Below are 27,786 nucleotides of genomic sequence, written 5' to 3'. Positions count from 1 at the left end.
ACATTCCACTTTAGAGCCATTTGAGAACAAGAAAGACTGTTCATTGTAGAGTTGACCGCCGTGCAGTATGGAACGTCCCGGTACCGTTTGGCTGTTTTTCGTACTGTTTGCACCCGTCCTGGCGTCAGGTAAATCCAATTACATACCCACATTCTTTTTGTTTCGTATAAGACTAATGTGGAATTGTTTAATCTTTCAAAGCAAGTTGAAAATGGAAAACGTTGTTCCATGAGCTCATCGAATGGCCCTATAGAGCAGAATGGTATCGTGGATGGAGAACCTTGCCTCACTTTATGACCTTTTGGTAAGTCTTAAGCTACATAGAGTTTCAGAGCAATTTCTTCTTACAAATCTTGAAGCGTTAACGTTTTACCTGTACCTTATCCTGTGTTCACCTTGCGTTCGGTAGGTTATGTTGAAACCCTGGCCATGCTATACTAAATACTGAATTTTTTTCTACTTTGAACTGACTATCTATGTATTTATGACAAAAAATATAGTAGAACGCAAATTCGTGCGGACTAGCCCCCTACTGTAATTCTTACACAGTTTACGGCGTGGTCCAGCGTGGTCTGACATTGGCCGAGGTCGATGGGAATGGAGATCCACCGAAATGCGTGGGGAGGATTTAAAATAGATTCCCCCTGGTCCGTCCTCAGATGGTTCATGGCAAACCGTCAACAGTGTACCCCTTAACGCACTTTATTCTATCGTCTATGCTTGCACTCATGCAAAATGCCACTGTCCTCAGCCGGGAACCATGCCTTCGAGGTCCTCCGCACGGCAAACCAACGCTATCAAGGATTCGACTTTTTCGCCATCGAGGCGCGGCTGCCAGCAGACGGTCTGTCTGCCTCGGAAAACTGGTGCAGAGATTATCAAAACCTGTGTGCGGATTACGGGCTCAGACCAACCGGCTGTGGGGAACTGTACACGTATGGGGCCAACGCTGATGATCGTTATGTACGGTATGGAATATGACATTCCGTGTGTTTACCTACCTGCTGGAACCTCAAGTTCCCTTTTCCATAATCTCGACTTACAAGCCAACTAATGCATCTGTATATTTAATTCCTTACTAGTGCTAAAACGTCATAGTGATTGTTCTGCTTTCAGGCTGCTGAATTGTCAGGTAAATGTTAGTTTTTATAACAATTTTAACCTTTGCAGAGAAATCTGCTTCCGCCCGACCTTCCATTAAAGATATACTTATTATTTTAAATGACGACCTGTACCTAAGACGTGAAAACCTCACAAAGTACTTAACTGTTTTAGAATGTACAAAAATTATCAGAGGAAGAAAGTAGAAGTCCACTGTGTTCTGCTGCAGAGGTCTGAACACCCTGTATAGCTGTAATCAGTGCAGTATGAAGAAATAAAGGTAACAGACGCAAAAGAAAGTGAGATATGTGATTGGCGGTCATTTAATGAACTTACGAGGGATGATCAATAAGTTCTCGGTCTCACCCAGAAATAATAAGCACAACTCAAATTTTGAGGCACAACTTCATAGTATGGAGCCTTTTATCAATATCCGCCAAATTTCAATTCATTGCAGTCATTACTTTACTAGTATTACTTAACAGGCATTCGTTTTTTGCAAATCAGAAGGTAAGTGGCGAGAAAAAAGTGGAGTGGATTGTGATCAGAGGTGTGGGTCGAGTCCCCCATGCCGTAAATTAACAAAAACATTGTCAAAATGTTTGATAATGATTCTCTTCTTATTTCAAGCAAAAAGAATTGGGTGTCTGACTTCCAGCAGCGCAAGTTGACCCGCACACCTCAGGTCAGGTCAATTGTCCACATTTTTTCCTTCTCCCTTACCTAACATTACTGGGTGTCGACTGCAAAGTAATGATCACAATAATTTGAATTTTGGTACATATTTATATAGGACTTTATACTTGACATCTATGCTTCGAAATCTGAGCTGTGCTTATCATTTCTCGGTAAAGCCGAGGACTTATTGATAACCCCACGTACATGTATAAAGTCTTATTTGAATGTGTACCAAAATTCAAATTATTGTGATCATTACGTTGCAGGCGACACCCAGTAACGTTAGGTAAGGGATAACGAAAAAAAAGTGGACAATTGATCTACAACCTGAGGTGTGCGGGTCAAATTGTCTGATCACACTTCACCCTTCTTTTTCTCGCCACTTACCTTCTAATTTGGAAAAAAAAACGAATGCCTGGAAAGTAATGGCTCCAATGATTTGTAATTTGGAGGATATTGATAAAAGGCTTCATACTATGAAGTTGTGCCTCAAAAACTGAGTTGTGCTTGCTATTTCTGAGTGAGGCCGAGAACTTATTGATAACCCCTCGTACCTGGATTTAATGATCATTTGTCTTCTATGTACCTATTTGGTTATTACATCGGACGTGTTTAATTGTTTGGAAATATGAAACAAAACTGTTGCATTGTCCCCCAGATGCGTGACTGAGTATAACTCCGACCCTTACATCAACAACGTGCTCGGCTGTAACCCGTCCCACCATGTAGCTGAGGTGGCGAACTTGGCTTTCTCAGCGGGAGCTACATGGACTAGGAGTTTCGGCTTTCACAGATGTGAAACCAGCGACTGCCAGCGCGGAATAGTCGAGAGTCAGGACAGTCTGTACTACACAGACGCCGCCTTTCCCGGAGACAGGGTTGTGTATACCGTGTGTAGAGGCTCGGCAAGTTAGTATGTTTCTAGAGCGTCCATTCGAAAAAAACTATCATGCAATATTTTGTCATATCATATCATATCATATATCATATCATATCATATCGTATCGTATCGTATCGTTTCATATCATATCATATCATATCATATCATATACACAGTATATCGTACGGCCGATCACCTAAATATCACTTGAACAGCTTTTCTCACGATACTCGAACCATCTTCTTAGTGAAACATCTCTATGGTATTAATGAAATCATGCACGATATCATGTGTGTCTCAGTATAGATTAATCTCGAACCAGATCCACGGTGCGTTATGTATAGTATCAAACTCCCCCGTTTGACTCCCTTAGCCGGCTATAGTCCCTGGCCAGCTTTGATACTATCTTATGGCACCGTAGGATCTGCTTGGAGATTAAGTATAGATATCATGTGTAAATCAGCTTTATGATATTCCACAGCCGCGTGCCTGAGCAATCCGTGTATGAATGGAGGAACGTGCCAGAACCAGGGGGACGGGTACAACTGTAGCTGTGTCACCGGTTTCTACGGAAACAACTGTGACGGTGAGTGACATCACCTTTGCATTAAGCAATGCTCCTGGTACATTTGCTTGCTTGCTCGGAGGCCGTGTAATTTTTCCGACTACTACTTTATCTGCGCGATTCAACCTCTGCTTGGAGAGTAAGAAGAGCGCCCGTGTACTTTTTCCGACTACTACTATATCTGCGCGATTCAACCTCTGCTTGGAGAGTACTTGCTCGTAGAATGCTCCCCTTCTTTTCCTTTAACTGCATGCAATCACATGGACTTCTGCCACACAATCACTCATTCACTAATTCGCTCACGAGGGTCACTCACTCACTCACTCACTCACTCACTCACTCACTCACTCACTCACATACTTACAGACATGCTCGCCTAACGGCTTATTTTGCGTTTTCTAGTTGCTAGAAAATATTATTTCTTATCTGTTTCAGAAATAGACGAATGTGCAAGTAGCCCTTGTATGAACGGAGGGAGGTGCATCGATGGAGTGAACAGCTACACATGTCAGTGTCCAGCTGGCACGGCCGGAGATAACTGTCAGATAAGTACGTTATCTATAATATCCAAAAATCACTCCTTAGCGTGTTAGATCAAATATCACAATGTGAAAGATGAGTTCATTACAATATCTTATAACTAAGCATCAGCCTGTTCTCTCAACAGAATTTTTATTCTCAAATTACACAATTTAGTATTGTAGGCTGATGATTTAAGGTTTTCCGTTTTTCAGATATAGACGAGTGCGCAAGCAACCCTTGTTCTAACGGCGGAACGTGTGTGGACAAATTGAACGGCTACTCCTGTGCATGCCCCAAAGGTGTTGCTGGTCAATACTGCGAAGCACGTATGTATCTACATTGAACCACTTATGACATATTCAAATGGCTACAACGTGTGACTGAAACATCCTAGCCAAAGACGACGTTCAGCATAATGATAATAATCAGACGTCAGACGTCTGAAATTGACATTCAGAACGGCTATAATTCAATGTACGAAAGAAAAAAACAACGCTTGTTCGGACGGTTACATATCAGGAGACAAAGTTTTGTCACTTCTCCTCGGTTGGAATATTTCAAGATTCCGATATAGCCATTGGCTCATGATCACTAAAGCGAACAGTATCCCATGACTCCCCTGCTTTTCAACATGTACAACAGAGTATGTACAACTTTTTTTTTTCAAATTTTCACACAATCACGAATCAAGTATGTACAACCTTTTTTTTAGTTTTGGATGAAGGCGGATGTTACCAGTTTTCCACCATTGCCGTCTCTTATGATGACGCGTCCAATTCCTGTGGGGCGGATGGAGGTTTCCTGGCGGATGTCAGGAAGGCCCAGCAGCAGCATCTCATTGGCCAGAGCATCGCTGCCTCGAGTGACGTCTCCCACTGGATAGCTGGGAAAGTTCTGCCGGTTACTCTCGCATACAGCGATGGATCAGGCATTTCAGGTTCGAATATTGAACGGTTCAGTGTTTCGAAACATGACCTCCAACCCTCGACAGTGGGCGAAGTGAAGTATAAATGTAAGGTTTAGATGAGTGAGGTATAAATCTCAGAAACAACAGATGCATTTCACGTGTTCCAGGGAAGGGGAAGCTTAACACAAAACGATTTCAATTAACGTTTTAAACAAAAATTCAAAGATTTCTAGTTTTACGGATTGTATCTAAATGGAATGATTTCTTTCACCAGATGAGTTACAGTTTTCGTCCAGCGAGCCAGCCACACCCTGTGACCTGTGTCTGCTGTTGGACAGCTCGGACAACTATCTGGCTCGGACCACATCATGCACAGAACTTCACAATTATGTCTGCCAGTCGGGTAACTTTATTTTCAATTGAGTGCTTGAAGCTTCAATACGAGACATGAATAAAGTGTATACGTACGTTGGAAACTACCATTAAGAAAGTTCTGTATCGGTAGCTGTATCCGTGTTAGTAAACTAATCAGTTTGTTGATTGATTAGATACACTCAATGAGGTCTAATCAGTCCCTGCAGCTGACAGCGACAGATTGTGTTACACAGATAAACGGATTGATTAGCTTGGCTAAGTCTATTGCTATCAGAAGAGAGTGCATGTCTGTGTACCATTTTGATATCATAACTTACTCATGTGTATTTGACACATGTACAGTCGCATTTTATGCCGCAAACATTGAGAAACATTCCGTTCCATTATATTGGTTCAGAAACTGTTGCATGTATTTTGTAATAACGAGTGTTCGATTTTGCCTTTTTTTCTGCAGAACCCAAGCCATGTGGACAAAATGTTTGCTATAACGGAGGAAACTGTACCTCGTGTTTTGACGAGGCATACAACTTCTGCGCATGCCCCGACGGCTTTGATGGCAAGCTTTGTGAGACAGGTGAACATCTAGATTTTTGTAGTGGTGTACACGTTTTAAATTCATTGTAAATTCATTGTAAATTCTGTTAAATCCAGCTAGATTTCATATCCGATACGTCCGCGTATGCTACTGCCTTTGTTGTTAAAAACAAAGCAGAAAACACATCTGCAGAAAACACAGGAGCATAGAATCACTTCCACTTCATTTCGTAACTTTCTTCCATATTGACGGGTGAAAGTGCCTGATGCTTGTTTAAGATTTCATCTAATCCAAAACTGTTAACACTAGACAAACTCCTAAAGAAAATGTATATATGTCCCAATTCTTATTCTAAAATTGTCTTAATGACGTTGCTTTGTTTCTTTTGAGACAGATATTGACGAGTGTGCCTCGTCTCCGTGTCAAAATGGCGGACAATGTGTCGATGACGTCAACTCGTTCCGCTGCCGGTGTCCTACAGGGTATAGTGGAGACCTCTGCGAAATAGGTAATTAGTAAAAATGCCACAAAAATTTATGCGATGTGCTAAACTGAATAAATGATTTGCAACTTCTGAAAAAAAGTGTCACCTTGATCTACATTGCACAAACTTGGAATCCAAAAGAATCAAACAAAATAATGGAGACAATCTATTTCATATATTACAACGACGCTTTATCTTGCTATCCTCGCAGACATTGACTGGTGTGCGAACAGTTACTGTCCGTTCGACTGGACCTGTCAGGACGAGATCACCCACTTCATCTGTCATGGTGAGAAATATTTCCGATTGTTATCAAGAAAAGTAAATGATGCAATACCTACCACACGATTTACTCACTATGTACTGAAGGGTCACACACGTGCGAAAGTACATGCATGAACATACGCATGTATACACAGATAGATAGATTAAGGTGGCTGTTGATAATCAAGTGTCAATCATATCAATTTCTGCTTGTGACAGTAACTTAATCAAAAGACATATTACGCATTGCATCTAACATTTTACAAACCTTATACAGTACGCCATTCGTGACATAGAATGTTGAAGTCAAATAAGTTGTCTTTAAAACTTATAGCATCACCTCCCTGATGATATGAAAATAATTGTCAGGGATTAAAATGTAACAAAATGATTTCTATTAATTTGGTACCCTCTCAGTAGCCTTGGTGACATCCAATTACTACCGGGCCCTGGCCCTAAAAGACTTTTTTCAGGGCGGGCCCTGTATAATAATCGGGCTACCCTCTCAAGTCTAAACTACTAATATAATACCCCGCACACAGCGCCAGATACCGGAGTGAGAGGCTCCTACAGGTGCACCAGCGACTCCTGTCCGGACGGCATGCGCTGTGTGCTGGACGGGCCAGGCGCCTTCTCCTGCAGGATCGGATGATGGCGACCGTGAAGCCCTGAAGATTGATGAACCTTGTACCTGCTGAGTGTCAATAGCGTATTGAAGCTGGCGGAAATTTTCTATATCATCTACAGTCAATGAATAACTCGAAGAATTCGAACAATTTGATTGCCTTGAATGTTAGAGTACAAAAGAAATAGGATTTACATCACTTACGAAAAATGAGAAGGAAATTCTAGCCTTTGCATCACAGTAAGAATCGTTCCTAATGTATGTGTTGCCTTAGCGACTTTAATGTGTCATTGAAATGAATTGTAGTGAGAACTTCAAATTACGTATAAGAGACAGAATACTTTCTTTCTTCTAAATTGTTGGTAACGTTACGCTATATTGGTTAGCCTTGCACTTGTTATTAATGAACGTAGACATATCATTAATATTGTTTTATTGAAAAAAAATAAAAGCTTTATTGCTGCAGTGAGAAAACAGTGCCCTTGTGTCTGCTTTATTATTTTTTGGCTTGTACTTTACTCTAGTCTCTGATATATTATAAATCAACATGATTTGTGAATTTATCAATGTAAATGTAACGTTATGAGCTTTTACATTCTGCTGTTTCAAATCTTAAAACACATGGAACTTCTAAGCAGAAGGCCAGGCGTTATCAACTTGGTCAAATCAGTTCCCTCCCCCCCCCCCCCCGTATTATAGGTATTCACCATATTCTTGGTGAGTTGCGCTTTCCTAGATCCCTTTTCGTATCATTTTCATTACTTACGGATTTCTTATTGACGAAGGTCCTTAGTAATCGAAAATCCATAGTGGTCGAAAATCCATAGTAATCATCAACTAAGATGACCATCCACTTCCCAATGGTTGAAAGAAACCAGAAAGAGAACAATAACTCATATAACTACATGTTGTACATACAAACAGTCGTAACTTGTAAAAAAACACCTAAAATATTTGAGAGTTTTAACAAAATACCTCACCTAACTAACATACGGTCATCATAAAAAATGCTGCAATCGAGCCTTTTTAGAATATTAAAACCAAGGTGACAGAATAACATGTCCCGTATCAATACCAAGAACTAAGTCCGTGACGATGATCAGCTCAAAACTCTCCCCGGGACTTTCTGATGTATGGATTCAGCAGATATCTCTTGCTATCTATCTATCAAGTGTTTGATTTCACTTGTCATCATAATCATGCTGCACGACCGTTTTCATCGAAAAGCCTGGCGACATGGGCGAAATTACAAAGGTAACCAGGTAATTGGTCAGGTCAAAGGTCATGCGGCAGTAGCACATGTGTAGACCTGCGTTTGTGGACGCTTTTCTCTCGGCACTTTTCTTGGGGATGCTTGAGGATCTTACAGTAGGTAGGTTTCTTTAGGAGCGTTCAGAACTGACCATCGCGTAAAGGAGAAATCGTTGTTAAGCAGTACTCTGCTATTTGTAGAGGAAAAGGTATCAAATTTTGTGTTTCGTGTTTGCCCCCCTCCCACCCCTGGTTTTTAAAACCGTTTAAATTCCTGAATCATCTTCTTAATCTGACCACGTTATTGTTGCGTTAGTATTCTAATAACATTACCTTTATACCTTTAACTGGTCCAAAATTTTGAAAGTATTCGCTTTATGTATGTATGTATGTGTGTTTAGCGACATGTGTCGTGTGTGCAAATTTATATCTTATACAACTTTTTTTCGACGGGATTTCTTTTCGCTTATAATCAAGTATCAGTCAGTGCATCTGCTGATTACACAAAATCTTCCTAATCTTCTATGTCTCAGCACTGTTGTTGTGGACCTTATACTAAAGCTAACCAAAGATGGTACTGAAGAAGGTAGACAACAGGATCCGTGTGCTGATAGAGAATGGTGTGGTACAGCATCACAGGGGCCTGTTTGTCATAGTGGGCGACAAGGGCAAGGACCAGGTATGTCTTGAGTGCTGCAACTTCTGTTGTAGTCTTAGATTAGTGTTATTCTGTTGTTTAACTATCGTATACACATACATCTGTCGTGTGATTCCTCCAACAGTGTATAATTATGTATTGAATATAGTTAGTCTTTAATAAGAAAATAGCGAAAATACATGTAGTATCACATAGGCCCTGTTGACACTCTGCAAAATCAGTTTGCTCCGGGGCCCAAATACTCAATTCGAAAAGATTTTCATGAATGTGAACAGCACAGTTCGGATTGATATCAGTTGATCCAATCCTTCTCTTGGGGATGGATTGGAGTGGATTGAAGCAAATTGACCAGCAAACTGAATGCCCAGTTCCATCACAAGAGTGTGGTTTTAATACCAAGTGTGAATGCAACTGAATTGATAGCCATTTGAATTGATGCTTGTCCTAAGGTAACAAAATTTCATAGAGGTTTATGAAATGCTAAACCTGACCTTAACATTATCATCTCACAGGTAGTGATCCTGCACCACATGCTGTCTAAGGCACAAGTCAAGGCTCGGCCGTCTGTTTTATGGTGTTACAAGAAAGAGCTTGGGTTCAGCACGTAAGTCATGATCCAGCTTATAGCACAAAAGGGCAAGCTAAAATTCCATTCCCAGCTTCATGAGTTCTTAAAATTACAAATACAAGTATCTTTGATAAATGTACTGATGATCCCTAACTAATGTTGCATAGGCTCAGCTTTATACTAGTGATTGGTAGGCAGAAGACCGGATTTACATTATGGACATGAACCCCTGTTGTGTGTAGAGATTTAAAATGATATCTTGTGTTAGAAGATTTCGTCTCTCCCCTACACTTTACAGTCATCGTAAAAAAAGGATGAAACAGCTTCAAAAGAAGATCAGGAATGGAACCCTGGATGTGAAGGAAGACGACCCATTTGAACTGTTCATAGCTGCCACAAATGTCCGCTACTGTTACTATGCTGAGACCCACAAGATTCTGGGAAACACATACGGCATGTGTGTGTTACAGGTAGACATACATACAGCTCTTCAAATGTTGTCTGATAGTAAATACAAATTCATCGCTGTGTTTAAGTGATATACCTGAGATTGCACTCTTAATTTGGTATGTACGAGCAAAGAGAGAAATTAATCTTTTAGGTTTTGTAGACATTTGAGTTACCTTGTATTAGATGTGGCTCATGGATTCTTCCCTTCTTGCAGGACTTTGAAGCACTGACACCCAACCTGTTGTGCAGAACTATTGAAACAGTGGAGGGTGGGGGCATTGCCTGCCTGCTGCTCAGGAGTATGAACTCACTCAGACAGCTGTACACCATGGCTATGGTAGGTGGGCTGGAGTTTGGGATAGGGGAACATACATCTTTATTTGTGTTTATGTGGGTGGGTGCCTGTGTAAGAATCTGGGTGTGTTTGTGTGTGTATGTGTGGTTTTTCTCAAATACTAAACATGATACACTATGCAATATAGCTGATGTAGTAGATGTTCTGAAATAGTTGACAATGAAATGTATGGCATCCCATTGAAAATAACTAAATGCTGGCCTCTATTTTGACATTACAGGATGTACATTCCCGATACAGAACAGAGGCACACAGAGATGTGGTGGGCAGATTCAATGAAAGGTGATTTTAATTTTCCTCTTTGTCTCATTTCATTTACACAACTGTCTATTCCAGTAAAAAGGCATACATTTTATTTATTAGTATTGAGCAAAAAAGGATCTCAAACTTATGCTTATTGATTATTGAATATTTCAGATGGTTTTCTAGTTGTCAGAAGTCACAGCTACATTTTGAGTAAGTATGTCTGGACTTGTTTCAGGTTTCTGCTGTCCCTGTCGTCCTGTGAGACCTGTATGGTGATAGATGATCAGCTGAACATCCTCCCCATCTCCTCACATATCCTCAACATCTCAGCTGTACCATCCAGGTCAAAGGTCAGTCAGTGACAAGGGTCAGTCAGTCTTTGTGACTGGTCATGTACATCAGGTTTTCAAAAAGAGTTAGAGCAGCCATATCTGACTGTACCTACCCACATGTATCAGGGCTAGTTGTAAGAGGGTCTGCATGGGGGGTTCTGACAACGCTTTACGCTAGATTCAGGACGGTCTACTACGTTTTACGTTAAATTCCGAAGGCCGGCAACGGTTTACGCTAAATTCTAAATTCATGCTCCGCCGGAAAGATTTTGAAATTTTGACTCTCTGAAACACCATTTCCTGCATTTTAGGGGAAATTTTCACTGGTAGACAAAGCTAAGTTAAATGGCATATCTAATTAAAGATTCCCAGGGGTTCAGTGTAAGCCACCCAACAGATTTTTACCATGCCGAGCGCCATGCCTTCGCAAGGGAAGTCCGGGGAAATTGTGAAATCCTGACACCCTGAAACGCGATTTCCTACGTTTTTCTGGCTATTATATAAAGCTGAGTTAAATGACATTTCTATCAGCAAAAAGGGTGTTTGAGTTTGACACGTCACATCCCCCAACAGCATTTTCAGAATTTCGAGCGCCGAAGGCGCGAGGCGGCGCAAGGGAGGACCATGAAAATCTTGACCCTCTAAAATGATGTTTCCTGCATTTTATTTGATGGACATTTCTATTAGCAAAAAGGTTTTCGAAGGCGAGGCCGGATACAATTTTCACCATATCGATGACCGAATAGTCGCAAGGGAGGTCCGGCAAAATTTTCAAATCTTGATCCTTTGAAACGCAATTTCTTTGTTTTGTGGACTAAAATTTACTGGTAGACTACGCTTCGACTTACGAAATTTGGGAGGCCAGACTACGATTTACGGGTAGTTTTTAGGCTAGATTACGTTTTAAGTAAAATTTTTGGGCTAGATTACGCTTTACGTGAAATGCACTGGCTACGCTTTACGGTAAATTTTCCATCCTCACTACGAATTACGTGAAATAAAATAGCTTCCCTACAAATTACGGGAATTTAAAAGGCCTGCCTACGCCTTACGGAAAAGAGCATGCAGACCCTCTTGTAATGGTCTATATCAAAGTCTCTATGCAGCTTCACCAATGTCTCATTGTCTGCACCTCACCACAGGAGGACTCCCTGAGCCCTGCAGAGGTGGAACTGAAAGGCCTGAAGGAGTCCCTGCAGGACACTCAGCCTGTGGGCTCGCTGGTCAACTGCTGCAAGACTCTGGACCAGGTGAGGACTGGTCTTACTGCTTACTGATATGGCCACTCTTAAATTCCTATGTCAATTTAGTGATGTTATGGCTCAGAATTTATTGACCTGCCCTCGCCTGGAAGTTGCATTCAGATTGCATGATGGGTCTTATCACTGTGCTTTGTTTTCCTGATTTCTAACAGGCCAAGGCTTTACTGAAGTTTATAGAGGCCATCTCAGAGAAGACATTGAGGAGCACGGTTGCCATGACAGCAGCCAGAGGGAGGGGCAAGTCAGCAGCACTGGGACTGGCTATAGCAGGGGCTGTGGCATTCAGGTAATGTATTGGATGACATGATGTTTGGCACACATTAGAAGTCACAATTTTGACTGTATTTCTTCTTTTTTTTATAAATCCTATGTCAAAAATGGCACAGGAAAGAGGCACAAACTAAAATAAAAAGCAAACCCTTCTGTCATCAAATCCACACAGAAATGTAAATGTCCCTTTCTGTTTCAGCTACTCCAACATCTTTGTGACATCTCCCAGCCCTGAGAACCTGAACACACTGTTTGAGTTTGTCTTTAAGGGATTCGATGCCCTGGACTACCAGGTAAGAATTTCCCTCCCATCTGTGTTTGGAAAAAGTTTGGAGAATATTGCTTTATACTTCGGAAAAAGCCATTGTCAGTATTTTCTTCCAGCAACAACCAGTAAAGGCAACGTGTACATGTGCATTGTTTTGTTTACCACACAGGAACACATGGACTATGAGCTTGTCCAGTCTACAAACCCTGACTTCCACAAGGCTGTGGTCAGAGTCAACATCTACAGAGAACACAGACAGACCATACAGGTATGCGCATGTTTGTTTTTACCTATTCTCTGACTGATAAGTCTGGAATTTACAGTCATAGCTACCTGTCTGTGTAACATTTAGCTCACTTGTCTGTTTGACTGATTTCCTCCCACAGTACCTCCACCCCAGCGATGCCCAGAAGCTGGGTCAGGCAGAGCTGGTAGTGATTGACGAGGCGGCTGCCATCCCCCTCCCCCTGGTGAAGAGCCTCATGGGACCTTACCTGGTCTTCATGGCTTCTACTGTCAATGGGTGTGTACACGTAAGACATTTGTCATTGGACAGGACACACTGCTGTGCCTTTTGGTTGGATGGAAGTCATGTTACTGTAAGATGCTGTTCTAAATGGATGTGATTTTTTCACTGTATGGCTATCACTGATTTGACCTTTGTTTTGTATTTGGCAAGAAGAAGTCTTTAGGACATGGCACCATTGCTAAATATTACCAACTTACTATTAGGCTAGCATTCTTTTTGACTACCAGCATAACTCAACATTGGTAAATAATGTTCAAAGTTGAATATCTTAAAAGATGTGTATGTATATGATTTGAAGACAGAAGGAAACACTGATCCAATCTCCCCACAGATATGAGGGCACAGGTAGGTCCCTTTCCCTGAAGCTGATTCAGCAGCTCAGACAACAGAATGCGACCTTCGGTGGTAACGCAGAGGCTAAAGCAGCTGCTGCCATGGCAACCAAGACGGAAGGCGGGGCCAGTGCTACAGGTAAAAGCCCAATGAAAAATTGCTCTTCTCATCATAAGTGATTATCTAAAGATAGTCTGAAAGTAATCTTCTAAAAGTATGTGAGCTGTTGCGACTGTCTATTCACATGTTCACAGATAGCAACAGTCTAAGATAATGGCAATAGATGTGCTTTCTACAAGCACCCTATATAAGGCACTGTCTATGGAGTCAGCCATGAGTGTTGTGCTGATACAAAGGTACAGGCCTAATGATGATGATGGTGCACAGTGTAAAATGCACATCACATTTTCCCCCCAGGCCGGACCCTGCATGAGCTGGTGTTGAGTGAGTCCATCCGTTACGCCAGCGGGGACCCGGTGGAGGCCTGGCTGAACCGTCTGCTGTGTCTGGATGTGTCCAGTGTTCCCAGGGTGCACTCTGGCTGTCCCATCCCAGCCAGCTGTGACCTATATCCTCCACATTCAGGTTAACACTATTGCAGAGATGACAAGTAATGGGAGAGCATATTGCTGCTTTGGCAGATATTTGCCCTTTCGGAGGTTTATTAATGACATAGTAGATATGATTAAAGGCGCTGTAGTGATGCACAGAAGCTTTGGTACACTTGGTAAAGGGTGAATGAGTGATTAAAGCATGATATTTATGTTTATAACAGTTTCTCTCAATGTTTCTATTCTTTAACCTCTCCCCACATACTATGTGAACAGAGACACCTTGTTCTGTTACCACAAGGCTTCTGAGGCCTTTCTACAGAGGATCATGTCCATATATGTTTCTGCACACTACAAGGTATTGAAATAGTATATTACATCAAATTGCTTTTGGTAGCTTTTCTTGAATAGTTGCTCTTTCAGTTTTGTGGATATAGAACACAGAAATAGACTAAGGTTGCAAAACAGTATATTTTGCCATATTCATAAATAGCACTTTGCTTCCTTCATTGTTTGAATGAGTATTGATTGGCTTTCAATATAACAATATTGATTGGTTTCCAAGATGGAGTAACCAGAATGGTTTGCACACCTGTCTGTTCCCAGAACACCCCTAATGACCTCCAGATGCTGTCAGATGCTCCAGCTCACCACCTGTTTGTGCTGCTGCCACCTGTGAACCCTGACCAATCAGCACTGCCGGAAGTACTTTGTGTAGTACAGGTAGGGCCAGTGCGGTATACAGTTGCTGATTGGATAAGATTCATATGACATGCCTGTAGTCTTGAGTTGTTAGATCACTGAAGTTTCTTGATTGCTCAACCATGAGAAAGCGAAGTTGCTGCAGAAGTCTACTGGGCATCTGTTTTATAGTCAAACACATAGAACTACCCAGACGTCAAGCTATACATGTCTGTGTCCAACTTGCAACATAAATATACTCCTATTATTAGAAGCCTGAAGTAAACATAAACTTTATTATACATATTGCTAACAATGGTAAAACAGATCTGTTTGTCTACCTGCTCCATCCATCCCTTTCTCCAGGTGTGCTTGGAGGGAGAGATCTCCAAACAGAACATCATGTCAGGTCTGAGTCGTGGCAAGAGGGCATCAGGTGACCTCATACCCTGGACGGTGTCCCAGCAGTTCCAGGACACAGAGTTTGCCAGTCTGTCTGGTGGCAGGGTGGTCAGAATAGCTACACATCCAGATTATCAAGGGGTAAGGGCTGTCCTGCGCTTGTCTGATAATGGTAATACACAGCAGATACATGTGTATCTGCATATTGCCATGCATGATCTGATATTATGGTTGAATTAGTGTAATACCTTCTTGCTGCTTGTAGACTGTCATTGTCATTGTCAATTACATTTTATCAATACACTAGCAGTTTATAGTTTAAAAGATGTTGGGAAAGTCATTTGTCATGGTGAAGCTTTCTGCTTTATATAGCAAATACTTGACAAAGGGTGGCTGAAACTCTTGCATTACAAGGGCATTGGTGGTAATTTAGATAGTGTGACTGAAAGATCATAATACCCCGGTAGCTTCATAATTGCCCATATTTGTTCCAGATGGGATATGGGATGCGAGCCCTGCAGCAGCTGGACATGTACTACCAGGGGAAGATCCCCAGTCTGGCTGAGGACACAGGCACGGCACAGGGCCTGCCTGCTGTGGACAAGGAGGTACATGTGGGAGGGTTCTGTACAACTATATACGTACACAAGCCATGGTGAATGATGGTGGAGATACATTATACCTAGTGAAAGGAGCAGCTGTTTTTCAATCTTTGTATATCAAAGCAGGTCCTCACAAGGAACAAGCTAAAAGCTTTGTCCTTTGTCTTTAGTTAGTCTTTACTAAGAGAAGAAAAATGGTACAAGGTTTGGATACATGCCTTTTAGTTAAGAGTGCTATAAGTCAAATTCTGTACAAAAGTTGCCATCTGAAGTACTATTGGCTCATTCTCATTTAAATGTCGAAATGCTGTCGCCTGACTTTACGCCTTGATATGGAGCAAATTATAGACAATATCACTGGTTCCTTCATTTTTCCACAACCCCAGTAATGTTTTACAAAAGATGCACCACAACATTCGTATAGTTTGATGGGTTAGAAGATTATTATAGCGACTGGTGGGATTTCAAACCCTAAAAAATGGCTGTCGCCTGAGAAGAAACGAAGAATTCAAATAGTAGCCAAAAATGTAACAATGCCGTTCCCAGAATGATTGTTCGACAGGTGAAACCAGCTACCCAGGCCCTCTGACCGATCACGTCAGATCGCTCCTGTCACTGATCTTAGAGGCTGTGTGAGCTGGTTTATGCCTGTCGCCAGATTCTGTAACAAACGTTACCACCACTAGTATGATGGTTGCCACGGTTATATCATGCACGTATAAGACTAGAAATGGCCGTTTTTGTGACGCTGTACACTTTTTCTGGCTTTCTAAAGAAACAAGAACGGGTTGTTGACTGTCATTTGTATCCCACCTTGCTTAACAAAATGTTGTACAGAAATGACTGTAACAAACGTTACCATTGTTCGATGCTGTCTAAGCTTCCCATTTGACCTGTTGTAAAAAAGCTGCCCACTTTTCAAATGTCCCTAGGGACATCCACTTATACCTAAATGATGTAGTCAATAAGGTAAGTCCTTTCGAAGAAAACAGGGTCAAGTCTACTGTTGTAACAAACGTTACCGGTAACGTTTGTTACATGCCCTGTAATGCATTACCAATGGGACCGAAAATAATAAGTTGCAATTTTTTGGGTATGGTTAAAAGAGGAATTTTCCTAAACAACCAGGTAGTTTTCAGTGAAAATAAAGCCGACCTATTTTTCGACCAAAAAAATGCCATTTTCGACATTTCAATGAGAACGAGTGTATTGTGTTCTAGACTGTGTCCCTGCTGGAGGAGAAACTCGGACCCAGGAAGAACCTGCCCCCTCTGCTGTCCAAACTGAGCGAGAGACAGGCAGAGAGGCTGGACTATCTGGGCGTGTCCTATGGGCTGACTGCACCCCTGCTCAAGTAAGATAGGGCTTTGGTTGCCTACTTTTGTGTCTTTTGTTATTTGCCTTGTATAATTCACAACTATTGTCATTTATAATGGTAATTTGTAAATGTTGCTGTGTCTTAGTATGTATTTGACGATAGCAACTTTCTATGGACATTTTTGTAGGTTCTGGAAGAAAGCAGGATATGCTCCAGTCTACCTGAGGCAGACTCCTGTAAGTGTTTCCTTTTGTAAGAATCAATATCTATCATGTACTTATCACATGTCCTATCATTTAATTGCAGTATGCCATCCTCAGATATTGCTGTATATTGCAAAAGTTGTGATACTCAGTTCAGCACCAAGAAAAGGTCCTGTTCCTGTTTAAAAGATGTTGCATATTTTACACTATGTCTGTGTAAGGATCCAAGCAGGTAAAATTAGGTGTGTTCTTCTTGGTAAGTGTTGAAACACAGACATTGTTGGGGTTACGTTTAGTTTTTGCATTCTCCAGAATGACCTGACAGGTGAACACTCCTGTATCATGTTGAAGAGGATACAAGAAGAAGATGAGGAGCAGGATACAGACTGGCTGTCTGCCTTCTGGACAGGTAATACAATAAATGTGCTAATCTCCAGTGGTCAGTTCTCTTCACAGGTGTGGATTTAAATTGAATAACTCTCTTTAATGGTAGAGGTGGTATGTGTCCTCTTAGACCCTAAACTCTTTCCTTTCAGTAAGGCTACAAAAAAGCAACAATGCATTTTGTAAGATTCACGATTTTGTGTGAAAAAATGCAGTTTTTACTGTGTATTGTATATTTTGACAATATCTCAGCTTTGATTCACCTTTCATGTTCAGTGTTGATCTTGATAAGTAAGAGTGGCCATACAGCTGTTTGGCTCAAGAAATATCATTTGCTCCCTTGTGACTAACAGTCATGATGTACCACGTCTCCCCCCCCCCCCCACAGACTTCCGGCGGCGTTTCCTGTCCCTGCTGTCGTATCAGTTCCGCACCTTCCAGCCCTCCCTCAGCCTCAGCATTCTGCAGGCTAAGAAAGGTGTCAAGGCTAACACAGCTGGTATGGCATGGTTGTTCCATATTGTTCAGGTCTAAGAAAGAAGAGTCTTTTCTTGTAATGTAAATTCTTTTAATCTTTGTGCTAAATACATTACGTTAATTTCTTTGCTGTGATTGAAATTATGGATTATTGATGCATCTCCATCTTGTCCAGTCCTTACCCTGGGGGATCTGTACGCCCATCTGACCCAGTATGACCTGAAGAGACTGGACCTGTACTCCAGGTACATGGTGGACTATCACCTGATCATGGACCTGCTGCCTGCCCTGGCCAGGATGTACTTCCTACAGAAACTGGACATGTCTCTGTCTGTAGCACAGTCGGTAAGGATGTGCATGTGTAATTCTTACAGAAACTTAGACATGTCTGTGCACAGTTAGTAAGATTTGGTTGAGTTACACACACGGTGGGACATACATGCAGGCTGCCCCAAATCCTCTGTAATAAGTCACATTGAGTATGAATGAGTAGGAGTCTGATTGGTCCTTATTGTACAAAAGGTATTCCTCAGATTAGTGATATAACGTCCTTGGTCAGAACAAAATTCATGTACCATATATTCTCGAATAAAGTACGCACTTTTTTAACTTTTCAAAATTGAAAAGGTGCTACAAGTTGTTGCCAAAGTTGGGGCGCGTACTTTATTTGAGGTTACTGCACAGATAAATGGTAAGAAAAGCCTAAAATAAAGCAAGGTGGAGCTACACTTCTAGTAATGTTTCAAAACATACACATTGTTGTTGTCTTGAAGTTGTCTAAACATGAAACAAAGAAATTGTCTTAACATGATTTACATATTAACAGTGGCATTTGCATACAATCCTTTTGAGTTAGTGACTTTGACTTGTACAACTGGTTTTGCCTGATTTCTTCTACCAGTTCTCAGTGATTTTTATAATTTGCAGCAGGCAATTCACAAGTTTATAGAGACAATGACAGTGTAAACCCAGGTTATTTTATGCAAAATGACCTGGGGAAAACATCATAAATTCAAATTTATATAGTTAAAGGTCTGTTCAAAACTGGTGGAGAAGGGGTGCGTACTTTATTTGAGTTTTTCCATTTTACCTTTCAGTCCCAAAGATCTGTCTAAGACTTGTCCAAAATCAGGGGTGCGTACTTTAATTGGGGTGCGTACTTTATTCGAGAATATACGGTACATATATCTTAATCTTCCTGCATGCACAAATGGAAGCATATCTTTCTATCTTCATAGTTAAGTATTTTCTGATGTTTGAAGAGTCATCTAACTTAGATAACCTTAAAGTTATAGATCTTATTTGCATCTATTTTTCTCCACCAGGCTATCCTGCTCGGGTTGGGACTACAGCACAAGACAGTAGATGACCTGGAGAAGGTGCTGGAACTGCCAGCCTCTCAGGTGATGGGCCTCTTCAACAGGCTGGTCAGGAAGATTGTACAGGTTAGTGTCTTTCCTGTTTTATATTTCTGCTTTTGAGGTAGAGAGAGAGAGAGGTACCGGGCCGAAGTAAGCTAGCCACAGTTTTACAGAACAACCCATACACTGTGGGCAATGAATATGTGAGACACAGTAATGTGAACCCATTGTTTCTGTAAGTTATTACAGTATTTGGCAGAAATTTGATAGTGGCGATACTCAGTTCAGTACCAAGGACAGGTCCTGTCACAGATATGTAATTGTTGTGATACTCAGTTCAGTACCAAGGAAAGGTCCTGCTACAGATATGTCATAAATAATCAGTTCAGTGCCAAGGAGAGATCATATCAGATATGTAATATTTGGTGATACTCAGTTCAGAATTTGTAGCTCTGAAACATTGTACATGTACCTCTGTGAAAATGTAAACTAAAACAATGTTAACAGTCTTAACCCCTAATTCCAGTTCCTGAGCAGTATTGAGGAGCAGGCTGTTGAAAGTGAACTCCTGGCACCCAAAGAAGTAGTGATGGAGCCAACAGCACAGTCCCTGCAGACTGAACTGGCAGAGGCAGCAAAGGAGTTTGAGGACAAGCAGAAGAAAGAACTGAAAAAACTCAAGGATCTGGACCTTGAAAAGTAGGGTTTCTGCGCATTTGTGTAAGACATTGCTGAATATACGTTCACAATCACATACTGTTAATGTAGGATTTCTAAACCTTTAATTTGTGTATAATACATTGCTGAATATATGTTCACATACTGTAAATGCTTTTGGATCATTGCTTGTCACAGACAAGGTATAGTTCTGATGATTGTTCACTTTGAAAAAAAGGAAGGCCATGAATGCCCTTGAAATACTGTTCAATAATATTAGTTACTTTTCTGTTGTTTAATAAAGGACTAGAATTAACCAAAGCCCTTATATATACCACAGATATGTTATCAAGGGATCTGAGACAGAGTGGGAGTCAGCACTGACCAGTGGGCTGAAGAGTGGGGTGGTCAGTGTGGCCAGGTATGTTGTAGAGTGTAGTGTGTCCATACACATACAGGGGGCCAATACATGTAGTTTGAATAAATCATAGTGAAGCACATTTCGATGTTCTTGTCACACTTTTTGGAACAGTTTCTGCTGATGTTGCTCAACCTTTGTAGTCTTTGTATGTCGTAATATAATTTACAACAAACTTACAAATTGGACATTTTCCTCATTCACAGTGGAAAGAAGCGAAAAGAAGAGGCAGCACCCACACCAGAGCCAACAAAGAAGAAATCCAAGAAATTCAAGAAAGATAAGAAGTTCAAAAAGACTTGATTTGTATGAGTTAACTGTTTTGACTTTTGTGTCAGGCCAAACTGATTGAATTGTCGTGCCCTTTTTGGATTAAGACTGACACAATAGCATTGTGCTGACCATATTCCTTTTATGTCAATGGTCTGGTTGTTTTTAATATATCTTGTATCATCAGGCATTGTTAAGTTCAGTAATGACTCAACAGTATCCCATACTTCAAGGTATATCCTTTATTGAAAGAAGTCACTTGATTACAAAAATATCTGTGTAACCTTACTGAAAACAGCTTACATCAAGATAGCTCCATGGGCATCGGTCTTCAAAACTGCCAGGTGAGGCGGTAATATTTATTTGTGAATTTACTTTGGAAACATGTCTGACACACTGCATTCCTCAAAGTTCAATTACATTGTAATTAAAAGTTAGAGTCTTGTCAGCTTTGCTATAAAAGCGGGGTACTTGTACAATGTAGGTAGGATAACAAGGTAAAATAACAGTTTGCAAATTTATAGTGGCCGGAAACATAGTGTACACATGTACATTTTCTGCTTATGATGCTATGTATATCTTAATGATTTCCTAGATGATTTGGCATTCAAAAACTGAGGTTGGATATCACAACACTGTCCCAAAAAATGAGACTCACTGTGAAAAACTGACTTGCATGTACATGTACAATACTCGCTGGTCAAAATGCTACAATCAGTTTTTAATAAAAATCTGGGATGAAACAGAATTACTACAGTAACTGTAACAGGGATGTCTCAGTATATCCTCGGTATTTACTGTGGCAGTATTCCTGGCAAGAATCCCTTCTAAGCTTGATAAACATTACTGTCACAAGGAAACTTAGCATAATAATAATATAACACTAAATGTAAACCTGTGTTACATTGGAAGGTTGGCACTGGCAGAAAGAAAACTTTCAGGCTAGTCCAGGCAACCTCTAAATGGATGGACAACAATAGCAAACTGCTAAATTTCTAAACATGCAAAGGACAGTAAATGTTGATGGTATAATACATCAAAATGCCAGGATATTGCACCCTTCTGAAATAATGGTGAGGATAATCTTACTGTAGCAAGCGTTGTTCTATTGACATGAAGCTTAGGGCAGACAAGCTGTTATGATAATGGCATCAATCAGCATGGGTTTATCAACATGAAAAATGCCAGAAAGGTACCAAAATCATAACAATGTCCTTACCAAAAGTTATGCTTGGGTCATTCTCCTACAGCAGAGTACCGTCAGTCATTTATTCCTGACTGTACTCTGCTTTCCTTTCCTTTTGCCGGCGGTATTACCCGCCCTACTTATTACATATTAATGAGCTTGCCCTTATATGGGCAGTCAGCCGTTGGGGATCGGGCGTTGGCATGGTGAGCAAACAAAGTCATGGTAATACGTAACATGATTGGCTGATAGCTTCCCAGCGGCCTTTGCGAGACAGCTTCCGACAAAATGAAGCCCAAGGAAGGCCTGTTCTCTGATTGGTTGACAGCTTGTTTGTGGCGACAATCATAATACCCGTAGGTAGGCCCTGGGACAGCAGGGCCCCATAAGGTAGTGCCGTTGGGGACCGGGCGTTAGGAGGATGGCTTGGGTAAGATTTTGATACACTTTATAGGCACAAACAACAAGTAAAACAAAACAAACGGGTGGCTTACTACAGCTGTTTGGCAGACTGGTTTACATATGTTGGTCTTTTCCTTTTATTTAAACCAAGATAATCATTACACCAGAAGAGGTAGTAGCAGTTGAGAACAAAGACTTGTACAATATATGCTCCATGATTTCAGAAGTTCTCCATGTGTTAGCAGGAAGTGATTGAAAAATACACAGTATTCTAGCATACTGGAGCATTACTGGGGGAAATAGAGCATCTTGAAAGTAGAGATACTTAAACAAAACTAAAGAACTTTCCCAAAATGCTACATGAACATACTTGTAACCAAGCTACATACACTTCTATAACATGAACTTACACATAAAATAGTCATGCCACAACTACCAATAACACTGCGATACATACTTGTACCTGCAATACAAAACAGCTCGTAACATCTTTACCCTGTGCTAATCAACATGCACAGCATTTACAAATGTGAAGTCCACATTGTGTAAATTCCTTACACATATGCACCTGTTCCTGTAAAATACAATCCACACTATGGCATGCATGATAGATGTACGGGACAATATTTGTATGTAACAAAAGCATGGCTGCCTACAACCATCACTCATTACAAGATTCTGAGTCACAAAGCTCCAGTGGCACTTATTGGTAGATAAGGTATACATGTATATGGTATACAGGAAGCATTCTCAACTTCCTTTCATCACCAAAGCAGTCTGTGTATACAACATTTCTGAGGGAGTTTACTACGTGAACATTGTACCATATATCATACACAAAACAAATAATACATATGCTTATTCAAGCATACCAGAACTATATGATATTAATCATAAATAAACTCTTGCAATAGTAATTATAAGATTACTTCAACTTTTTTTTAATACTTAAATTAATGTTAACATAACATGACCATGCAGAAATCTATTTTATCTACAATTTCTTTTCAATGGAAAGAAGGGAGTGTGAACACTGGGGTGTGAAAATTGTGTTGAAAATACTTTTTTATCCTCTGTCTGACACTCTGTATTTTACTCTGCAAACTCTTGTCTGCTAGATATCAACACAATAACATTATACAAGTTTCTAAGTTTGGACCATTTTCACAGCCACAGTGTCACCATCCTTTCTTACCCAGCCACGATATAGAATCGGAATATAACAGATTACAACTTTTCTACTTAATTTGATCAATTGTAACAGATACAAATTGAAAGTAAATACAATTCTCTTAATTGCACAAAATAGGGTTAAGAACAAAAGTTATAACAGCCCTTTAATTGTACAAGTCATGTATATCAAACTTGTAGTAATACAAAGTCACACTACTAGTAAACATACTGTATGTGATCTACTAGAATAAAATCATTTCAGGACACTAACTTCTAATATTACATTGGTAACACAGACTACAAAATAACATTCTAATTTTCAACGGAACAATACATGTATGACATTATATATAACAAAAGATAAGACAAAGACGCCTGATTTAACATGACTGTAGCTGCCTATCTTTCACTGATAAATCTGTGCTGTTGAACACACATTTTGTCATGCAAGGCTGGTTTTGTAACATACCTTAACTTGACATTGTTAATAAAACATACAGAAGCAGGTGTCTATTCACACTGTACCAGGACTTGTATGGAGACATATTGGAAACAGCATCTCCAATTGTACAGTTTTCTTCTCCCAATTTTCTTGGAATTTTTTCCCCAAGACTATGGCACAAAATGAAAGAATCCAGTTGACACAGAAACAGGCATGAATGTACTGGGATGAAACGGAACTGTTGGAGGGCACTCATCTGTGCCCAATGTCATGGCAGCTTTTACGTGTGTCCACCTGAAGACAGGTTAACAACAGACATGGTGAATGTCAAGCAATCATTTATCTCAGTCATGACAATAGGCTCTTCATTCATCATCACTTGTTTGAGTGGGGCAACAACCACAAAGTTAACTAGTACCAATACTACTACCAAAAGTCATATAAGAGATTTTTTCTCCAAGAAAGTACCGAGAAGCAAGACAATACTCTACTATATACAGTGTTTTCTCCAGACAAACCTTCAGAAAAATATACCAACCTTAAAATGATCCTCATGACCTGCTACGACTTCTGCTGACACTACGGCTTGCTGATCTACTTCTGCTGCGGCTACGACTCCTATCAGGAGACTTGGAGCGGTACTCTCTCCTACAGTCACAGTAAGCACAGACAACATTAAAAACTATTTACCTTAACTTCCATGTCATTACATTAAGCCAGATGACAATCTCAACTTCTTGGTCAGTGCACATATCAGTCTTTAAATGAATATTTCTGGAAAACATGTCAAGCCATCATCCTTTTCACATCAGGCAGGCCAAACGGAAAAACAACAACACATAGTTTCACACCTCAAGCAACAAAGTCCACACTGTACATTGTAGCTCATTGATGCATATGACACACTGTGCCAATCTGTCATTTCAGACATGGTGCTACACTTCATGGCTTTAAGGTGCCTGGCAGGAAGCTATACAGCAAATACAACAGTGTACATGGTCTGTCAGCTAAGGTAAGTGTTTCTGATCATCAATGGCATGTAGGAACCTGTATGGTATGATCTTATGGTACAATTTACTTAGAATTTCAAACTACATTACATGATCATACATGTTGCTGAAGTTTGCATATACATTGTAGTATTTGCACTGTCAATGTTGAGATTGCTTCTGTACATGCATGAAAAACCAAACAGTTGTATTCTTCCAGTGGATGCACATCTGCAATACAAAACCTGTCAGTGGATCAGAACCCTGTTATTCAAAATGCATGAGCAGGGTAGTTAGGTGCAATGCTGCAGGCAAACCAGGCAGTAACAGTGCTGCACACTCACAGGAATTAAAAACAGAATTAGATATACAAAAACATCCAACAACATGTTCTTCAAGTTTTCAGCTGGTGTAAAAGTACATCTTCTGGAACAGGATGTTAGACCAAGATAACTGCCCCTATCAAAACCATTGTAAGATGTCATTCCTTTGTGAAAGAGCAGGCAGTGGTTGCATCAACTGTCATACCTGCTACGAGAGTATGACCGTGACCTTGACCTGCTGCGGGATCTCATGTAGGAGTCTGAGCGCCGCCTACGGTAATATGGAGAATATGAGCGGGACCGAGACCTCGAGCGGGAGTGTGTCCACGATCTTCAGGAAGACGTTAAAGATGACAAACATGGAAGGAATTATTGCTGTGGCACTAGTACTGTCCCTAGTAAAGGTCATTCATATACAGTACAGGCACAGTGAATAGGAAAGTATCTATCTATAGAAAGGGACATGATAACAACTGTATCATCTGAATCTAAGAAAAATACTCACCTCCTTCGTGATGGTGACTTTGACCTCCTGGACGGTGACCTGGATCTTGACCTGTGTGACCTTCTGGAGTGGTAGTAAGGGGAGGGTGAGCGAGAACGGGAATAGCTGTACGACCTGCTCCCAAAGGAGTGGAGAAAGGTATGGGAACAGCACAACAACACTGCATTAAAAGGACAGACTGGGAGGGTAGCTGAGGGATGACATAGTTAAGTACACTCATGCAAGAGTAATGAACTTCAGCATTGATTCTTACTTTCCTAAGATGGAAACAAACTTCAAGGTTGCAACTTGGTAGTGCAGTGAACATTACATGAAAACATTGAGTTAACAATATCAAATATGTTGTTAAATTCAATTTAGCTGTAGGTCAAGAGCATTTATGAACATTTTTAGGCAAACAAAACTCTCAGAGATTAATTTTGATGACAAATGTTATCAAAATCATGAAGCATACAATATGGCTATAATGTCTTACCTGCGATTGCCACCGTAGCGAAAGTCCCGCGAGTCAGGGCAATCTCGTGCCCAGTGTCCAGGCCTATGGCATCGGAAACACTCCTCCTCAAACTGGAACAGCAGACATCATCAGTAGATGAATCCATGGAATATGTCAGAATGCCATCATTGCATCTAACAACTTGAGGCAGAACTGTGTGGTAACCTTCACGAATGTGTAAGAACACCACAAACAGAATATTTCATAATTTTTTATGCTGAATTCACCGTTATCAGTGTGTTCGTAGGGCAATGAAGTGTTAAGGCAATGTATATGTATGTATATATAAGCATCTCTCTTTTCTAAGACAGAGTGCAGCAGCACTACCATAGATGTAGTACAAAAGGTGAAGATGGTGTGATAGTGTAGATTACAGTCTACATCATCACAATGTTCAGTTTTTTTTTTAGTTTGCCAATTTTACTAAAGGCACATAAAAAAAACTTTTTTAAGAATTAACACCTACCCTCCCTCCTGACCCGTGTCGCCTGCTGGGCCCACGTGCCCACTCCACCACAATACTGGAGCCACGGATCTCCCGGCCGTTCTCGTACTTTATCGCATCCTAACAACATACACAGGAGACAAACAGACATCGCACATGGCGCAAGATAGGTGATGGACCAACATATGGCACCAAGTCTGACCAAACTAACAGCACATGATCTGGGTTTAATATCCATAGCAATTTTTTTATCGATCAACTCAAGGACTTTATTTCATTGGAAGAAGCTTTCAAGCATTACAAGATTGAATGTTCTGGAAACAAAATTATGTTGAAATTCACGTTCTGACACAAAGTTTTTTAAAGTACAAAATGTACATAAATGCTGTTACAGAGTCATCAGACTTTATGACCTCAAAATTACATTGTATAGAAAAATACTAAACCTAAATTTAGATATTCATGATCAGCCAGATAGCCACTCTTCTGGAAATGATTTGCAGGTGCATAAATTTTGGTAAAATGACTTGTGACTTGTCACAAACTGAATTAGACTGGTTGATATGACAGTTTGTACACATACAAAAACCACATACTTGTATTCTTTTCAATGTTAACTTGTCTGACTTCAGTTACCTTCTACATAAAGTATTGGCCTTGGAAGACATGATTTATGATACTACATATTTTTGATCAGTCCAGATTAAAAAAAAGATATTCTTACATCAGTACCTTTTAGAAAAAGCAACATTGCAAATGTTCTGATGAAGGCAAAATTGTTATCAATAGATTTGTTTATTGGCACTTGAGCCCACATTTTTGTGCAGTTTTCAGTTGACAAAGTTGTTGTTGCCCTACCCTGGTATATACAAAAAATTGTACTTGTTAAACAGAACAGACCCAACGTTGCTTCTCCCACATGTACATGTTTGCAGCAACTCTCAAAGGTTCTTTTCTAAGCTGGGCAGGAATGCCTGTGTGTGTTTTATGGTGAGTGACCATGGAAGAAGACAAGAACCCAACTGGGATGTAGCATTTTCCAA

General features: G+C 40.5%; 3 protein-coding genes across 14 annotated transcripts in view; 2 read left to right on the top strand and 1 right to left on the bottom strand.

The window, feature by feature from the left end:
• The first annotated feature begins 31 nt into the window (after nt 1-31).
• Nucleotides 32-7,412, top strand: LOC118414045 (protein jagged-2-like). Of its 2 annotated transcripts, XM_035817794.1 has the most exons (12): nt 32-128; nt 752-968; nt 2,438-2,688; nt 3,141-3,245; nt 3,660-3,773; nt 3,959-4,072; nt 4,459-4,683; nt 4,928-5,056; nt 5,483-5,602; nt 5,958-6,071; nt 6,259-6,336; nt 6,854-7,412. In XM_035817794.1, the coding sequence occupies exons 1-12, from the start codon at nt 68-70 to the stop codon at nt 6,961-6,963; spliced, it is 1,638 nt and encodes a 545-aa protein (XP_035673687.1). In that variant the 5' UTR covers nt 32-67; the 3' UTR covers nt 6,964-7,412. The 2 variants fall into 2 exon arrangements, with proteins under 2 accessions (XP_035673687.1, XP_035673688.1); XM_035817795.1 differs by lacking the exon at nt 3,660-3,773.
• Nucleotides 7,413-8,205: 793 nt separating this feature from the next.
• LOC118414766 (RNA cytidine acetyltransferase-like) lies at nt 8,206-21,542 on the top strand. Of its 5 annotated transcripts, none has more exons than XM_035818990.1 (27): nt 8,206-8,396; nt 8,721-8,866; nt 9,358-9,449; nt 9,712-9,883; nt 10,078-10,200; nt 10,439-10,500; nt 10,700-10,814; nt 11,939-12,046; nt 12,211-12,344; nt 12,528-12,621; nt 12,766-12,864; nt 12,983-13,119; nt 13,457-13,596; nt 13,876-14,026; nt 14,271-14,367; nt 14,616-14,732; nt 15,057-15,233; nt 15,587-15,700; nt 16,915-17,048; nt 17,200-17,248; nt 17,528-17,624; nt 17,988-18,098; nt 18,252-18,421; nt 19,402-19,521; nt 19,964-20,136; nt 20,435-20,515; nt 20,719-21,542. In XM_035818990.1, exons 2-27 carry the CDS (start codon nt 8,759-8,761, stop codon nt 20,813-20,815), a joined length of 3,072 nt encoding a protein of 1,023 aa, XP_035674883.1. In that variant the 5' UTR covers nt 8,206-8,396; nt 8,721-8,758; the 3' UTR covers nt 20,816-21,542. The 5 variants fall into 5 exon arrangements, with proteins under 5 accessions (XP_035674883.1, XP_035674884.1, XP_035674886.1 ...); XM_035818991.1 differs by having other exon boundaries at nt 8,208-8,396; nt 8,749-8,866; XM_035818993.1 differs by having other exon boundaries at nt 8,214-8,304.
• A 1,061-nt stretch (nt 21,543-22,603) lies between these two features.
• The window catches only part of LOC118414769 (serine/arginine-rich splicing factor 4-like), a 12,202-nt gene continuing 7,019 nt past the window's right edge, over nt 22,604-27,786 (bottom strand). For 2 of the 7 annotated variants that reach the window (XM_035819004.1, XM_035818997.1), the window contains 6 exons: nt 26,765-26,863; nt 26,278-26,369; nt 25,803-25,916; nt 25,503-25,628; nt 24,524-24,633; nt 22,604-24,279 (listed from right to left, as the gene is read on the bottom strand). In XM_035819004.1, coding sequence (XP_035674897.1) covers nt 24,537-24,633; nt 25,503-25,628; nt 25,803-25,916; nt 26,278-26,369; nt 26,765-26,863 — 528 coding nt within the window. In that variant the 3' untranslated portion in view covers nt 22,604-24,279; nt 24,524-24,536. The remainder of the gene's footprint in view (nt 24,280-24,523; nt 24,634-25,502; nt 25,629-25,802; nt 25,917-26,277; nt 26,370-26,764; nt 26,864-27,786) is intronic. The other 5 variants (XM_035819000.1, XM_035818999.1, XM_035819001.1 and 2 more) reach the window with 5 other exon arrangements.

Source organism: Branchiostoma floridae, chromosome 4, assembly GCF_000003815.2.
Source record: "Branchiostoma floridae strain S238N-H82 chromosome 4, Bfl_VNyyK, whole genome shotgun sequence".
In the NCBI taxonomy this organism is placed as follows: domain Eukaryota; kingdom Metazoa; phylum Chordata; class Leptocardii; order Amphioxiformes; family Branchiostomatidae; genus Branchiostoma; species Branchiostoma floridae.
Note: the sequence above shows the minus strand (reverse complement) of the source record. Positions and strands in the feature narration are given on the sequence as shown.